General features: G+C 41.2%; 1 protein-coding gene across 1 annotated transcript; it reads left to right on the top strand.

The window, feature by feature from the left end:
• The first annotated feature begins 5,847 nt into the window (after positions 1-5,847).
• Positions 5,848-17,756, top strand: GALR1 (galanin receptor 1). Its single transcript, XM_052787644.1, has 3 exons — positions 5,848-6,567; positions 13,542-13,607; positions 17,021-17,756. Exons 1-3 carry the CDS (start codon positions 5,866-5,868, stop codon positions 17,336-17,338), a joined length of 1,086 nt encoding a protein of 361 aa, XP_052643604.1. The 5' UTR covers positions 5,848-5,865; the 3' UTR covers positions 17,339-17,756.
• Positions 17,757-18,099: the final 343 nt, after the last annotated feature.

Genomic DNA, 18,099 nt, shown 5'->3' with positions numbered 1-18,099 from the left:
TCATTTTGATCTCAATATTTTAATGTTCTTTTCTCAAGTTCTGACACAGCCGAAGTCATAACAGTAGTAAAGTGATGGCGAGCATACAAACCTGTAAAAGAAAATAGCCTTCTAGTCATCCCCAGAACTTTGTAACTGAAATTGATTTTGTCAGGCTATTTAACTAGAAGGTAGGAAACTTGTTTTGTAAAGCAGTCAGGATCTCTTGGTAATTCTAATAGTAATTGTAATGAAGACTATTAAATCTACCCTAGGGTTTTCTCTTCCTGCCTCACAATTTATATGATGACAGTTTGCCATATAGAATTAACAGAAATAGTGAACCTGCAGGCTTTGTCTGCAAAAAGCTTGTTTTTCTTTACTATATCTGCACAAGGCCTTTGCACAGCTATAGAAGTATAGTTGTACCATTTTCCTAGAAACTATAAATCTCTGCTTATATAGGCATCCATATAACAAATTTTTAGTATTCCAAGAGCAATCAAAATCACATGATTTACACAATTTTTGGACACGATACCTGCAGAAAAATGGCAATCCCCTCGTATTTTTTTCTTGCGTAGTTGTATTTGGAGCCATCTCCAGGCTCCTCAGCAATGTGGACAAATTGGGTTTTGCTTCCCTCGAACAGGGAAGACCAGGGTCAAGCCGAGGCCAGGATGCTGCTGACACACCAGCCCTTTCTGAGCGGCTATGGAGAAAGCCAAGGTTGCTGCTCCTGCTGCCGCCACGATGGAGGGGAGGGTGGTGGCAGTGGCCACCGCTGGGAAGGATGCCCCATCCGCTTGCCACTGGCTGCTGTCCTCCTACCCACCCGTTTTCTCTCTTTGCCCAAAGAACTGCCCCGGTGACCGAGGTCCCCGGGGCTAGGCGGTGGGACCCTGGCCTTTTTACTTACATCAGCCTGCTCACTGCCTTTGGCAATGACTTTCCTGGCCTGTGTCTGGTGCTGACCCCCGACAAAGCAACCCGCAGGCTCCTGGTTGCTTGACCTGCTTCAGCAGCAGTCGTGCTTTCCAAGTTACTTTCTTCCACTGTGATCCCTTTCAGCATAGATAACTTTGATGTTTCCCACATGGCTGAGGTGTCTCCTCTAGCTTGTATATCTATTTTCCCTATATAGAAACATGAAGGTCATTTTACAGAACTTAACCCTTTCTATTCTTGCCCTACTACCTCGAACCAGTCAGATGCCTGTTTCATGAAGCTACTTGAAGGTAGACTAAGTGTCCATTTAAATGACTTCTGCAGGCACCGTGCCCATGACCCGGATGCCTGCTGCACTCTCCTGAGTTTTATAAGACTTGCTCTATTGTGCTATGTTGTATTACAAGCACTCATCAAAATACTCTTGATTCTGTTATGTCAAGGAAAATCAGGTATTTACGGTCTCTGTTTTAAATAAAACACTGTTGTGTTTTTATGCACAGGCAAGTTGCTTCTGCAGCCAACATTAAAAAGTATCTCATGGGGTATTTGTCACAAAACAAGGCGAGTGAAACAAGCACCTCTTTTCAACAACTATAAAGCAAGATCATGTTGCTAGACCATGGTGATTAGCTTCTGTCATTTTCACAGAGAAAATTGCCGGGCATTAAATAAAGGATGGGTACATGTTTTCACATATAATTTTTAAGTCATACCTTTAGAATACTAATTTAAATCACTAAATTGTAATCCAAAATACGGATGGGATTTTGGAAACTATAGCTTCAAATTTGGTTCTCTGCATTTGATTGCCTGCATTTTAAAGGCTATTTTAGAACTGATTTTTAAGAACCGGAATAGAGAACTAGGAGGAAAAAAATCAGCATAAATTCTGTGACAGAGAGGCAATGGCTCTCAAATGAATAGGGGCAGATGTTTACTTCTTTCTAAATGTCAGCAAGGAGCAATAAACTTCAGTTTATTAGTGAAACCTCTCCACTATGGAAATCTGAATGTAGTGACAACTATGACCTCAGGGTTACATTATTCCCCAGAATATAAATAGAAGGGGAGTTAATGCTTAAAGATAGTTGACTTTTCCATACTAATAACTTTATAGAAGGTGAATCACAGGTGGGTTATGAATCACAAACTTTTTTATTTAGCTTTTCAGTGATATTGAAAATTCACATCTGCCTTTAAAATGTAAATTTCTACTTCAGGAACTTGTCGTAAAGAAAAATAATGGGGTACAGTTGATGTGACTATTGCGCCTGATCTTGTTTCACAAATAAAGAAAAAGAGTCAGTCTTCGAAATAAGCCTATTTTCAGCCTTGTGTTTTATAAACAAAACATGACCAAATCTGGAGAATATTTTTGCAGCAAAGAAAACTGGTTAATCAGCTAAGGCCTGAGTTGTCAAAAGATTTCTAAAATTTTCAGAGCTACTCATATACTTTAATGTAAGTACACTTTAAATTTTTTCTCTATACTGACACTGGGGTGCTGTTTAGAGGTTTGAACCTCAACTTCAGCTTCATTTTCACTACAGGGGAAAAAAAAAAGAGAGAGAATTTATACAGGGTTTTACTGAAACACTTCTCTGAAGTTGTGTGTCCTGTTATACAGATTTTATTCCTGTAGAATGATACAATGTATAAAGACAAATAGCTATGTATAAATTTGTATAATCAGCCTCTGATTTTTGTGCCTCACTTATTCAATGTATCCTAAAAATGAAAACTGGGACAGTGGGACTGTAGCTAAGAAGTATAGGAAATCTGTATTAACACATGCATTGTTTATTGTTTCTGAGGTGCTAAGTAAATGTTCATTTTTAAATATAAAAGCACTTCACTGACATTATTTTGTTGATATGTTTATTATATATACGTTACATAGTAACAAAGACTTTAGTAGTAATGAATATTTTAAATCAATTTGTTGGATTGTTAAATGATTTCTCTTTCCTGAAACAAAAAAGTAGCAGTGTAAGTCAAATATTTTTATTACTGGAACCGTATAAAAAATAAGGTACCCAACCATTGGAGTAATCAAAAGGAAGGACATCCTTGTGATATTTTTTCTCAGTAGTATCTTTCAGATTAAGCCACTGAGGAGACCTAACAGGGCACTTAGGTTCCCAGCTCCTTTATAGATTTCTTCTACCATTTTTCCCATTGATTGCTATGGAAAATCATGGACCCAAAATACTTTGCTGGAGGTGAGTAATAACATCTGATAAAGATGACTGTGGATCCTGGCCAGAGACAGAAGAAGATTGCATATAATTTCCTGCTTTTTCTGAAGTTCATAGGCTATTTTAGTTTTGACAAAAGTAGATCTTTTCATGTCAAAAGGTGTTTGGGACTAAATTCAATAAAACTAGATTCAAGGAAATGCATGAGGCACATGCTTCAGAGATCTCTTTTGCAAAGATAAGAACTTTATTTTCCTAAAGTGTAACGTAATTTTTTCACTGAATTTTTTTCTCCTGCTTTTTCAAGTAATTTGTGTATTTAATTATATAATTATTTGTACTGAATTCATAACAACTTCTCCATTGGAACCTTCTATTGCATTAAAATTTTACTCAGTCTAGATAACAAGAACAGTGGATTAAAATGTCAACACCTGTTTGTTTACAGTGATCTTAACAGGAATCACGAGTGCTGTCAATGGGGGAACTTTCCTTCACTGATGTAAAAGCTGAAGCCTGTAGGTCTAACAGAAAAGCTACGATATAGTTGTGTTCTCTGTTTTTTTTTCCCTAATGCTCAGGGGCAGCCTTACAAGAGCTATATACTTTACAATATATACATAACAGAAAAGCAAAGCTTGAACTGCAAAACTGTCAATTAAACATCTAAGGAAACTAATGGAGTCAACGCTCCCATCCAGATCACTAATGTGATTTTCAGGTTGCTTTCCCTTAAAACTGATTTTGTTTCTGTACTCATTTTTTCCTGCTTACTTGTCTATAAACCAGTCTAATATTCTATATTAGTCTATAAAGACTTGTATTTGTTTTCACAGTATACTCAGAGCACTTCCAAAAAGTCCGCAATATCTGATGTATTCTAGAAGTGTTTAACAATGTCCATTCTCAAACACGGTACAGAAGTAGAAACTAGTAGGTTTGCATGGTGATCAAACACGTCAACAAAATGACAAGGTGTGCACGTTAGAAAAAAACCCACAAGTCTTTTAGGAATCTTTACTAGTTTATTTCTGCTTAATCCGTTTGTAATTTCTAAACTGAGTTACAACAGACACAGAAAGCAGTTCAATCCAAATAAAAGTTTCTCAGATCTATAGAAACTGAATTGTGCTCTCCCATTATGTGTTCCTTTGGACATAATGAACCAGACCATACATAAGTTTAATTAAAATCCAGATCTGCAGAAGTCAATAGCTCTGCAGTCAGCTGATGTGCAGCTGCTGAGATGCCTCAATATAAGAAGCAACGGGAAAGGTAGAAAAAACCCGTCAAACCGCGGACGGCAAAAGAAGCAAACAAAGGCTCGTTGCCTGCAGCAGCACATCCCAGCAGTTCTGCTCGTCCCTTCGGCTCCCACGGGAGAACGGCTGCAAAGTAGCATTGAGCCCTGGAGTAAACAGGAGGCGGGCTGAAAAAGCCGTCTCTCTCTCAGCCTGGACCTTCTTCACCCGTGTGCCCGGCGTGCACCCTCTGTCACACGGGGATTTTTAACAGCTGGCAGTCAGGATCCCTAGAGAAGAGGGATAAAGCGCAACAGAACCAGCTGGAGCTCACCGGCGGGCAATTTGGAACCGAACGGGTCAGAACCCTCCGGCGAATCTGTCTCGTTCACAAGGTCTGATGTGCCCGTGTGACTATTTACACGAACTCGCACCCACGTTCTGGAGGAACTTTTGTTTTTCGCCCAGTTTGGCTTCTCAGAACCTCGCCTTTCGGCACCGCTAAGACCTGCCTGCGGGGCTGCCCGGCTCCGAGCCCGCCGGCCCTCGGGCAGCGGCGGGGCTCTGAAACACGGGCTTCGTGCTTTGAGCGTCAAAAGCGGCCAGGCTTTCTTTTCCTTTCTTTTGTATTATTTTTTTTTTGACGAGTAACAGCCTTTTCTGCCACCTTTTGTCCTGTGAGCTACTGCGTATTACGGGATGATGCCTGAAAACCTGTGAACGAGGTGAAAATAGCGAGCGCGGGCGGTGTTGAGTCCGGACTAACTCTTGCTGCCGGCTACCTGTTGAGGTGGGTTTACGCAGGCGCTTAATTATTTCTGCCTCTCCGAGAGAGTTCATTTAAGCCAAGCTGGACCTTGGCTTCCAGCCGTGCTGGAAGACGCCACTTCTGAGCTTCCCTAGGAGAGAAGGCAAAAAGCGAAAAGAAGTTTTCTGAAGCGGGGGCCGGGGTAGGTCTGCTTCCCTCCGCTCCCTGCCCGCGGCCCGCCCCGGAGGCAATGGCAAGCTAAACCGGGGAGGGGGGGGGGGGGGGGAAAGAAAGGGGAAAAAAATCCCCTACCCCTCCTTCCCCACGGAGACATCCCCGGGGAGCTCAGTCTCCCGCAGGCGGCCGCCAGCGCGGGGAGGTGCGGAGGCTCCGCCGCTCCGCGGGGCGGGCCCGGCGTGGGGGGGGGGGGGGGTTGCGCGGCCGCGGCCGGAGCGCCTCCGCCCGCGGAGGGGGCGGCGGGCCCGGCGGCCAAGCCGGGCGGAGAGCTCTGCCTACCGGGGGTGGGGGGGCGGCCGGGGCTGCCGCGTCCCCTCCGCGCCCCCTCCGCGCCCGGCGGCGCAGCTTGCGCGGAGGCAGCCTCCTGCCTCCCTCCCTCCCTCCCTCCCTCCCTCCCTCCCTCCCCGGCGGGGGGGGCGGCCGCCCCTGGCTCGCCGCGGTCCGCCGTGCCGAGGAGCGGCGGTCTCCGCTTTCCACCCGCGGGAACTTCAGCCGGCGCGGAAGGGGGAGGATGGAGGCGTGGGAGCCCGCGGCGGTACCCCTCAACCGGTCCCGAGCTGGGGCAGAGTCGCCCCGCGGGGAGTTCAACCTCTCCGGGCTGCCGGAGGCGGAGGGGAAGGCCCTCTTCGGCATCGGCATCGAGAACTTCATCACCTTGGTCGTCTTCGGCTTGATCTTCACCCTGGGGGTGCTGGGCAACTCGCTGGTGATCACGGTGCTGGCGAGGAGCAAGCCAGGCAAGCGCCGCAGCACCACCAACATCTTCATCCTCAACCTGAGCATCGCCGACCTGGCCTACCTGCTCTTCTGCATCCCCTTCCAGTCCACGGTCTACGTGCTCCCCACCTGGGTGCTGGGCGCCTTCATCTGCAAGTTCATCCACTACTTCTTCACCGTCTCCATGCTGGTGAGCATCTTCACGCTCTCGGCCATGTCCGTGGACCGCTACGTGGCCATCGTCCACTCCCGACGCTCCTCGGCCTTGCGTGTTTCCCGCAACGCGCTGCTGGGTGTGGGGCTCATCTGGGCGCTCTCCTTCGCCATGGCCTCCCCTGTGGCTCACCACCAGCACCTCTTCCACCGCGAGGCCAGCAACCAGACCTTTTGCTGGGAGCACTGGCCCAACCCACGCCACAAGAAGGTCTACGTGGTTTGCACCTTCGTCTTCGGGTATCTGCTCCCGCTGCTGCTCATCTCCTTCTGCTATGCCAAGGTGGGGCAAAGCGGGCAGTGGGGAAGGGCATGTAAAAGGGATGGGGGGGACACAATGGTGGTGGGTGTCCATGAGCTGTGGGTTCATCTGTGGGCACGTGGAGGGACATGGCACTGTCGGGAGGACACGGGGCAGGGGTGAGTTTGTGGCACAAAGGGAGAGGGCAGGTGTTATAGCCGAGGGATGGCTGGGGGGCACGTGTGTGTGTGGCACAGACAGGTCAGGACAGGGATTGCATGGGGTGGGGGGGTTCTGGCAGTTACTGGGGTCCCTCTGCCAGATTTCCTTGTTGCAAAGTGCTAAGAAGCCCCAGCGCTCTGCTGCTTTCTCTGTCAACACAACTGTCCTATTTTCTTGCAGTGCTGTATGAGGAGTTTGACTCAAAGTACAACAAAGCAACAAGTTGTTCAGGCTTCAGGCAAAGAATTGTGGTTCTTTAAAATGCAGTGCACTTATAAATAACACAAACCCGGCCGTTTGGTCTGATGCAGTTAACATGTTAAGAGCAAAAGGTGCATCACGCTGCCTGGTCCCTGTGAGCCCTCTCTTGCGCCGGTTATGAGAGATTTACCTCTGACTCCAGCAAGGGCAGGTAGTGCTAGGGAGCAGTGCATGAGGACCCAGGGAGGAAAAAGCAATAAGTAAGGGTGCCTGAATAAGTGCATTTAAGGACTTTTCTGGTCAGGCAAACTGTCACATTTTTCTGTGAATATTAATTGCGGCCTTTGGCGTGGGGTCCACTGTTTGCTGCTGGACAGGATCTGGAGCACCAGCTGCTACCTGCTGAGTTAGGCAGAGGTCCTCCTGTTTCTGTGCCAGCAACCTTCAGTAGCAGGATTTCTCCTGAGGCAGTAATTTACATTTGAGATGATAGGTCTGCTCTTGCATATAAAGACTGCTTCAAGTGTTGAGAAGTCAGTTCTTTAATTGGCAAGTTCAATAGATGTAATTAAAGTATTTAATTTGAACAAATAATTTTATGTTCTGTTCAGTTTTTTATGCATTTTACAGCAACTTTAATTGTGATGTGCAAATTAAGGCTAGAATGGCATCCAGCTCTGCTAAAACCAACTTATGCAGAATTTGAAGGACACCATTTCTAAATTACTGTTTGTAATGAAACAAGTCTGACCTGGCAAATGGAGAAGAAATACATATTTTCATACATAAACTGAGTTCTGTTTTCCCTGGGTGAATACACCAGTATTTCATCTACAGTGGTGAATATGACGGAGCTGTGTGAAACTTGCGGCAGCCATAGATCATCAGAGTTTTAAGAAAATATTACATATTTCGGGGACAATGTTAGAGAATGTGTGCAGAGGGAGCTTTTCAGCTATTAACAATTCTTATATTTTTCAAAGCCAAAGCATCTTCAGTTTCAGCGTAAAGTACCAGCCTTCAAAGTCTAATTATATGAGAGAAGACTGAAAACAAGTCCTTCAAAATTACGACAGTCCTGCATAGTGTAGGGGGGAAAAGGGGGAAATATGCTTAAACAAAGTATAAGCATAGTAAATACAATGCACCACCTTGTTACAAAGCACCACTACAGAAGTAGATCTCTCAATATTAGTATGAATATGTAGTTAAAAAAAAAAAAAAGGCACAAAAAACCCCAAACCAACAAAGCAACCCTATGTGAAATACATGTCCAGAACAAGTTTATAAAATCAAGGCCACTCGAAGTTACAACTAACATCTTGTGCTTAAATTATTGCCAGCCTAGGATCTCACCCTTGCTTGGTGATGTGTTTTGAGCCTGTATGTATGGTCCTGCTTGCCATGGTGTCAGGCTGGAAGATCCAACCTGAAGGGATGAGTTTTTAGGAGATACCTAGGAGGTACCTGGTATTCCCATCAGTGTCAATGAAGCTGAAAAATGCCGTGACTTGAACAAGGCCACTGGAGGTATTTGTACCCTGCAGCCTAAAGGCTCATTCCTGCCCTCATTACAAGCCACTGGCAAATCTCCAACTGCAATATTTTGGCACGTGGGGCAGGGTGAGGGAGAAATGAAGGGTGATAGTAGTTGAAAATCAGAGCTGGAGCTTTAGATTTGTCAAAGCCATTGCTACTCTCACAGGTCTTAAGCAAAGTGGTCACTGCGAGCTGTTATCGATGTCACTAAAGTACTATGAAGTACAAGTATTTTGGCTTCCGAATGCACACAGAGTTAGAGGATTGCTGCTGTGTAATAGCCTCAGAAGTATTACAATACTAAATGCATTCATTTCTTATGGACTTCACTGGTTTTCATGAACTGTGGATCAGCTAAATAACGCAATCTTCTGATACAGTAAATTAAGACCAAGGAGACTCATTTCTCTATTTGAATATATTGCCTTTTCTAGACTCCTTTAAGGCAGTTCTGTTTTTTTAATAAGCGAATTGCAATTGAACTTTCAGTTTTGAAAGTCTCATTTTTTTTAGGCACTCTAATAGGGAGCCGGGTTCTTTCTCTCTCTCACTCTCTTAAATTATGTTAGGAGAGATTTGTATTTTCCCCAGTGGACAGCAATACTGTTACAACTTATGGAAGTGCTGAAATAATGCGAGGTATTTGAAAACAGTGTCCTCCCACAAAATCAGAACTGGAAATCTCACGTGATGTGCTCTCAAGGCAGGGATTTATGAGATTGTGGTCTGTGTCCTGTGTGTACAGCTACCCGTTTCCTCTCTCCCACAAATAACTTTTGTTCAGTTTCAACCAAATTTGATAGAGGAGTGAAAATATCAGGAGCAATTATATTTCCCTCGTTTTGTGAAAACAGAAGTCAAGGAAGAACGTGTAGAATCTCCGTCATCCTCTCTCCTTTAAGGAGAGGCAGTCTGCACTCAGCTGTTACACATCAGACAAGCCACAGGGGGAAGAGGTCTTATGTAGCATCTACTCATGGAGGAGACACATCTTTCTGGGAACACACAGTCAAGAAATCACAAATCCATAGGAAACCAGCTTTTGTTGGCTCACGGAACTACTCTTGAAAGGAGCTTACTACTCCAGCCAGAGGGGCGGTGATTAGATAGTTGTTAGTTGAGTTACAGCGCTGCGTACTTGTAGACAGCCTGTATTCTTATTTTTTTACCGCTTATCGTATTACTTGCCATATTTTTTTAATGCTGACTTGTTGTATGTGTTTTGTAACACTGCCACGAAGTTTGCTCACTAATGTGTTCTTAAAGGGCAAAGTGATAAATGATTCCCAGGGAGCTTCTAAAAATTGACATCTGCCAGGGTAGTGCAATGTGACAGCTGATTTTGGGTGCCTCAGCTTTTGAGTACCCAATTAATGAGGATTCAGTCCTTGCAAGTCAGGCCTCCTTTGATCAAACCTTTAGGCTGGACACCTAAAATCATTAGCAAACTTTTCCTTTTATAGATGTTATAATGTTAAAAGCTTTTTTAAAAAAAAAAATATTTCTTGCCTTAAGAAAGTTTCCATTATTATCTATCATTCTAAATATTCTGAATTCATGGAAGTCATGTGTGATTTATAGACTTGGTTAAAAGTAAGCCATAAAAAGTAAGAGCCTCAACATAAAATACAAGCTCATATGGTTCTTGGCTTAAGATATTATATCTTAAATTTTGCTGACCAGCAAGGGAAAACTTTATTAAACTACACTGAAAAGAAAAAATAAAGGCTATGACACATTAGCAACACACTATTAAACGAAAGAGGGTGAAGGATCTGTTATGACAATAGAAGTAGCAGCATTATTTTAAAAAATGGATTGCAGGCAATGGCACTCGAATTTAAATCAGGTTCATACTATAAAATATGGTTCAGAATGTAATGCTCACATTATGACTCTGTTAAACAAGCAGTTCATTCTTATTAGATAATGACCTTGGGCAGGTGTTCCTGCTGCATGATTTTCAATGGCTGATAATGAAGGTGTAATCAGTGGAAGGATGATATACAGCCAGACAGGAAATATGCTTTGCAACGGTGTACACTTTAAACTTTTACACTGTTTGGTAGACTTTTGTGAATAGGTAGAGACAGTTTAAGCTATTTTTTTCTCTCTTGCTTAGAGGAAAACCCCCTTTCTCTATTTGGTTATAGTCCCTCAGCCTGCGCTCTCAAACCATCTTGAATGCAGTCCCTGAAACAACTGGGGAAACAAAATAAAACAAATGAAAAAAAAGGATAGTCTGTAGGCAAAATCCAGGGCCTCCCAAATGCCACCAGCGGTAGTCGTGGTAGTACAGTCTGGAGCAGACTGGAACTTCTTATACTTCTATGATCCTACAAGTCTCCTTGACACCCTCTTTCACAACAACATAACTTTCTTCCCACAGCACCCCACCCTCATCTCCTGAAAACAGGAAAGCTATTTCTTCCCCAAGAGCCAGATAAGATCTCTGATCAACAGGTACATGAAAGCTGGAGTTAGAAAAGTTTCATGTAAAGAGTTAATTTTTCCACAGAGCTGAATTTTTTAAAAATGTAAGACCTTATGAGAACAGGTTGTGACCTATTTTTTAGCAAGGTGGGTATTTCATTCCATGAGTTAAAAATGCACGTGCAAATATACCAATGGACATTTTGAAAGACTTTCTTTACAGAAAAAATCTAAGATAAATTAAGAGGCACATGTAGAATTATTATTCATTCAGGTGAAGTGACAGTGGCTGTTAGAAGAACAATTGATTATTCATTGGCCCAGAGAAGAGATAATTTGAACAGGGCAGTGAGGAGAGGCGTCTTTGATTTGCCTTGTAGTGTTTGTGCATAAACATGGCCCTTAATATCCCTCCACGATGTTCTGCGTAGGTCTCTGAGTGCTGTTCCACTACTGTTGATAGGTAATTAAATTCTGCCTATTTCTCTTGCTGCTGGTTTGCATACCATCTGGTACACTACCACGTAGAGCCAGCACATTTTCACTACAGAGACTTATTTTATGAAGTACGTATATGACCTGAAAGAGGGGAAGTTGAGAAGGATTCATTGGAAGGTTATAATCTAAATCTTCAACAAAACCCTCCACCCCCCTCACCCTCTCAGCCCCCCCCCAAATATCCAGTTTCACAGTTTTGTCTACTGCATTTTCTTTGGACTGGAGAGAGATACAATGCAAAAATTTGTGCTAAAAGTTTCAGAAAAAAGAAAAAAATGTTTGTAACTTTAAAAGAAGATTTTGCAGTTTGATTTCTGGGAAGAGTTTATCTGACTTTGGTTTGGGGCTGAGGGAAAATCACAGTACTGTACAGTCTCTGGGTGGCAGAGTGATGGGAAGTGAACTTCACTGTATTTCTCCCATGCTCTTTTTTGGTTTTACATTTTTCACCCATGGACTAAGCAATAAACTTGTTTTGTCCACAGTGAATAAAGAGTGTGAGCCAGAGGGTCATCAAACTGGTCTTCTGCTCGACCTCAGGGGCTCTTCTGTCCTTTCCTTCTGGTCTGCTTCTTCCTGGAGAAGAAGGGCTGAAGCCAAAACGGGACCTTCTCAGACAAAACCCATTTGTTTTTCTCCTGCCTTTGCAGAGCTCAGGTTAACCTTGGTAGCAGCCTGGCTAATCTTTCAGAATAGGGAACGCATGCAGCGCTGACTCTTTCACGCACAAACATGTTGGTGCACAGATAAGCACAAATGAACTACACTTCCAATGTTAAGTGGTTACAAGTAATTTTTGTTTTTATGGTTGGTTGTGGTTCACTGGTAGCTAAGAGCAGATACTTAAAAAGTGGAACCCAGTGATGAGCTATGGTTATTCACAAATACCATCTTATTTCTTTTAATTCGTTATGTATGTTTCTAACTTCGCCAAAGTGGGATCAAGTCTATAGGTCGTCTTGTCTGGTGTCTGTCCCGGTAGTGGTTAGCCGTGCATCCCAAAGAAAACAGAGAAAACATCCCTAGATTGTATAAGAGAATTTGAATTTATACCCTTTTCCCCCCTCAAGAAGCATCCTTATAAGCCCTAAAATTTAGTATTATATTCCTTAAAACAAACCCTTTTAATGCTGGATGATCTTACCTATTAAATTGTTCCCAGTTCATCTTAGAGCTCTGTAAAGTGCAACCTGACATTGTCATCATCATAACTGAGCTCTACACTCTGACAATCTCTAAAAAATTCCTCTTACCATATTTTAATTAAACCCTTGAATTTAATTAAGCACCTTCTTTTTTTAATTCTGTATGGTTTACAACTTGTTAAACACATTCAGCTGAAGAGCATATTCCCTGCCCTCCATGCCTACAAATCATGCTATATGAATATATTAGATTCATTTAAAAATGACTGCAGATAAAGTAGGGCATGCACCTCTACGCATCCACTATCCAAAAATCTTATGTGTAAATCATTATGTTAAAATTTGGACCCTGCTCTTGGATGATGAGCCTTTTTGAGATGTATTTTAAAAAATTACTTATGAAATGTACATGACAAGTATCATCAAACTGTTGATAAAGGTCATGCCTCATGTGAGATACATTTTAGTATAAATTATTTTTGAAAGCCTAAGCTTCTTTCAAGGATCAAATAGCGCCAGCATCCTGATTATATTAACCAAACATCCATCTGAAGAAAGCAAATTATGCAGGTGACTCAGAAAAGCTCTGACTCAAAACACACACTTTTTATGTTACATGCAGTAAAGGTCATTCTAAATTAACAAGCATTGAGATTTTTATGGAAGAAGAATGATTGCTAATTCTAGGTGCATGATAGGTTTCCATTTGTTGCCTTGTTCATTTCTAATATGTATTTGTTATGTAATACATCTGAATTTTTATATAAGAATTCAATTGTGGTCTGCTTCATATTTGTTGATTTACACAGATGCAGATATGTAATTCCTTTGGATTTTATACTGTGCACTTTTGAAACGTGTAAATTGCATCAGCAATGTTTGTAAGCAACTCATGCAGTACTGGAGAGCATACTCTCAAATATATGGGTTCAAATTTTAGAAAATGGTGAAATACAAGATGCAAATTAATCTTTTCAGGTTCTTAATCATCTGCATAAGAAGTTGAGAAACATGTCAAAGAAGTCAGAAGCATCCAAGAAAAAGGTAGGTTGCTTTCATTAACCATATGTATTTGTCTATATTTTAGTTTTATAGCTAAGCTAATTTGGTATTATATTGCTTGTTGCCAAAGATGTAATGGAGAGAAGAAATTGAAATGAAGTATTTAATCATGTATTCAGTGTCTCTCTGAACTTAGCAGGATTGGAATCTTTTCTGATCCAAGTTTTCCATCGCAGTGCATTAAGCCATAACCTGAGATCCCCATATTTTGAACTTCAGAGCATCTGAAATGTAGACATGGAGACATAACCTGTCTCTAATATTAAATGGGGTTTTTTGCTTCACAGGCATTTTTCCCTAACTTGTAAATCTGTTTATTTTTTTAACTAGCTGATTTTTTTAATGTTTTATGAAGAATTCCTAGGTTATATGATAAGACTTTAAAGTGAGGTTTATTGCGCTTACTGGTAGGAGTCTTAATGATTCTGCAATTCTTCTATTGATTTTCCACAAAACTTTTTTTTCTCTTATGTTCAAGACTTAAGTTGTATATTGGTTACAAGTAGAATCGTGAAAGGTCTTTAAAGCAGAATATAAGCTTTGTGATTTAGAACAATATTTCAAAGATGTGTTTATATATTGAATTTGTCAGTTAATATAATATGGTTCTGATTTTTGAGCAGATTTGACCACAGTAATCATTTGACTAACTTCTCAGTTTATGAATGTGGAGTTAGGAAAAACCCTTAGGCTATAGCTCTTCATTTGATCTGATCACTATTACCATATGGGCATGCAGACTGTCTGCAGTGTAAATGAGATATACATGGGCTCAACAGGCAATAAGTTATCTCTTATTTATGCATTCTCTATTTTTTTGAAAAATATCCTAGTCAATAGATTTTAACTCCTCGAATTAAAAGCATTACAGCCCTGATTCTGTAAAATACTTAACATATATACTTTTGCACTTAATGTCATCAAGGCTAAAGGTGTATTTTTCAAAGGCCATCTCTACTCTCATCTAAATTATTCTCAAACTGAAATATCTGTGCATTTCCTCTAAATATTAACACTTAAAAATTGCAACTAAAAACCAGATCTGGCTAGGAACTGGCTTTCATAGCTTCAGGGAAAAGCATTACAGATAGGCCCAAGACTGCTTGGATGTATCAGGGTTCAGTAACCAAAGGGGGGGGGGGGGAAAGCAGCACAAAACTTTGTTTTTGCCTTAGAAAATAAGTTTCTGATCCTAAGGCCTAGCTCGTGTTTTTCAAAGCAACTCTGTTTTCACTAGTGTGCTGTCTCTCTCTGGTTACTGTATCTTTCTTTTTTTCCTTCTACTGTTTCGTTAAGAATGCATTTCAGGCTTAATTATACATTTCTAGCTTTATTCAAACCTTTATGAAAATTTCAGTAGTAGAATCTTAGAATTAATTTGCTATACGTGTGGAAAAAATTTAATGAAAAATATGATTGTGCCTAAATGTTATTTTTCATGCTTTTTGGTCACAAAGCATCGATATTAACGTCATGTATTTCAGGTGGGTTTTATTTGCTAATGAGAAACCCTAAGCAAGCTCCCATTAGGTAAACAAGAGCTGCCCTTTAGTGTTACCTTGGTTGCAAGGCATAGTGGTGATTTTGGAAAGGTAAGCTCTGAAGTTAGGCTTGGGAGGAATAATGGGATAAAACAGATGCTGTGAGGTTTCCTAATGCAAAATTACTTATTCTGCAGATATGAAATACCTGAAGTAAAATAGTTACAAGAGACACGTGGTCAACCTCTGCTTTCAGGTGCATGTGTACAGTCCACTGAAAGTCAGTGATTTTCCTGGTGTATTTTTTTTTAGAATTTGAACAAACTGAAGTAATATACCTCTTTTGAAGTAATTGTGCATGTGGTATCCAGACAATCTGTTTTCAGTTGGAATGTTAACACCCTGAAGGAATCGGAGAATGAACTGCTCTTAATTTGTACTTCCTTGTTGGTACATATTCTCCTGATGAGACCTGAAAGAGAAGATATTTGTGTGGCTACTTGTTAGTGGCAAAAACTCCATAGGGCTAAATAGAGGAACGGCTTGTGAAAACAGATCAATCCTTGACACTAAACAAATTATATGTACTACAGATATAATGTCCTTTGGTTTCTGTTGTGAGATTTTGCTAACCAACAGTATCTGTCATAAGTTATTTTGGCCTGTTGCCGCAGAAATCAAACTTTTTTTTATGTAAGTTTCTGTAAGTTAAATCACATTGTGATTAGGTAGGTCAATCTGAATTATTACTGAGCATTAATCAATTCAAGAAGTATAAACCAAGTTCAATAAGCTAGCAAAAAGTCTAGATATTCTCTGTGCTGCAGTATTTATCACCCTGTGGCCACTGGGTTAGTTTTGCCTGTGAAGAAGAGCCTAAGTTATCTGAAAAATTATGTTGTGAAGTGTTAATATAGTAATTATAATGGGCCATAACATAATATGCTTTGGAATTAATATTAGGCTTTTATTGGGAGAATGATTTAGTTGAAAGAGGTAGTTGTTAGAGGAGTAGGTATTAATTGAGCAACTGCGAAGCACTAACTGCTGTTTCTGAAGTGGAAGCTAAAGAAAACATTGACAGTCAAACTCCCCTGTGCCCTGGCAGAATACCTTCAGCACCTGAAAGGTCTGTACTGACTGATACTGTAGCTGTCTGGATGGATCTAATCAACTTGATGGCCCTTCCTCTCATAAATAACAGAAGTGGAGTCAGGAGACGGCACTGAGGGTATTTTGTGTTCCATTTTTCTGAATTTAGTATTTGGTGGTAAGCTTTGATTTCCAGGTTGGTTTTGACAATGCGCAATCACCGGAAATTTCAAGCTCCTTACTTTTCTCTTTTTTTCCCTAGTTGTATCCCAGAATGTTGTTGTACGACTCTCCCTGTGGGAATTTTACGTTAAAGGAGAGACTTTCAAAAAAGCCCCTGCTCCTTTTGTAGACACTGGAGCAAAGTTTTCGTCTGACTGCTCTAAGCTCTTCCACTAGCTGCCTTCATGTATAATAGATCTTTCTTGAAATCTTGGTCAGCAATCCATAAAATACAGATCATTAGATCTGGATGAGATTTCCCAAAGACCCGTGTTATCATTATTTTACATCAAGCTTATGTCCGCCTCAGAAAAGGCTAGGCTTTTGTGCAGGGAATCCGGAACATCATTCTTTACCTTCGAGGAGAGTCATACATTTGCCTTTTACTGTGGTATTTTCAAGGCTACGGTTCTCCTTGCAGTAGGTCACTATGCAAAATAAAGCCCATATAGGTAATGGAGTAAAATCAGTGATAAATATTCCAAAGTGTGTTCTCTCTCAGTATACCTTTTTTCCCCCCAAATAATGGTTTTGAGGCAGGTTTAAAGCTGATTCTTCAAGTGCTCACCAGACATCTGTGTTTTCCTTTCCCTGTCTCAGACAGCACAGACTGTGTTGGTGGTGGTAGTGGTTTTTGGCATCTCCTGGCTGCCGCATCACGTGATTCATCTCTGGGCTGAATTTGGAGTTTTCCCACTGACTCAAGCCTCCTTTCTCTTCAGAGTAACTGCACACTGCCTGGCTTACAGCAATTCCTCTGTGAACCCAATTATATATGCGTTTCTCTCTGAAAATTTTAGGAAAGCCTACAAACAAGTCTTCAAATGCCAGATAGGTAACGAGTCACCTCTGAATGATGCTAAGGAAAATAAAAGTCGGATAGATACACCGCCATCTACCAACTGTACACACGTGTGAACTTTTCAAAGTCCTGTATGTTGGCTCTTCATTTGTGTGAACTAAACACCTAGAAAACAAAGCACAATGAGCTTTATCCTGGGTTTATTTTGATAAAGCTAATTGGTATTTAATGTACTGAAGTTGCATTTGTAGCAGAAGTTTGTGAAACTGCTATGAAAGAACACTGGGCTGATCCTTTGGATCTTAGATAGCTTTGTCAAATGAAGCTCTTGGACCTTTAAAAGATGCTTGAGAAAAAAATGTTGGAGGTGATATGTCTGTATTCCTACTCGCTAAGCATATGGTTTGTAAATGTTCAAATATACAAGAAGCGAATGTTGATATGGACAAGTAACTTTATGACATCTTACTCTATCGAAGTGAAGAGATGGCTAAATTTTCTGTCTTACAGATAATAAATACCATAGTACTATGATTTCAGAGAGGAAAACTTTTGTTCTCTCTTCAGATTGTTTTGACAATGCCTCTTCTCTTTTTAAAGTAAAGATGGGCTCTGATTTGGAGTTGAAATAACCCTTGTACAACTTGAGGCAATTGCTTTAGAGAGGAAACGCTAATTTTACCTGTTTAGCTGTCTTGTTAATGTGACATACTGAGTAATGATGGATGTTTTTCCACTTCATATGCTTGCCTTACTGTATACACAGAACTTTTGTCTACGCTATATAAGGTTTTGTTTGTGGCCTGTATGTAGTTGTACCAAAATGAGGATTTGTGTCTATGAGGGAAGCTTTTCTTCATGTGTTGCATGTGCATGT

This window comes from Harpia harpyja, chromosome 5 (assembly GCF_026419915.1).
Source record: "Harpia harpyja isolate bHarHar1 chromosome 5, bHarHar1 primary haplotype, whole genome shotgun sequence".
NCBI lineage: Eukaryota > Metazoa > Chordata > Aves > Accipitriformes > Accipitridae > Harpia > Harpia harpyja.
The sequence above is the reverse complement of the archived record's forward strand: the minus strand, read 5'-3'. Positions and strand labels throughout refer to the sequence as shown.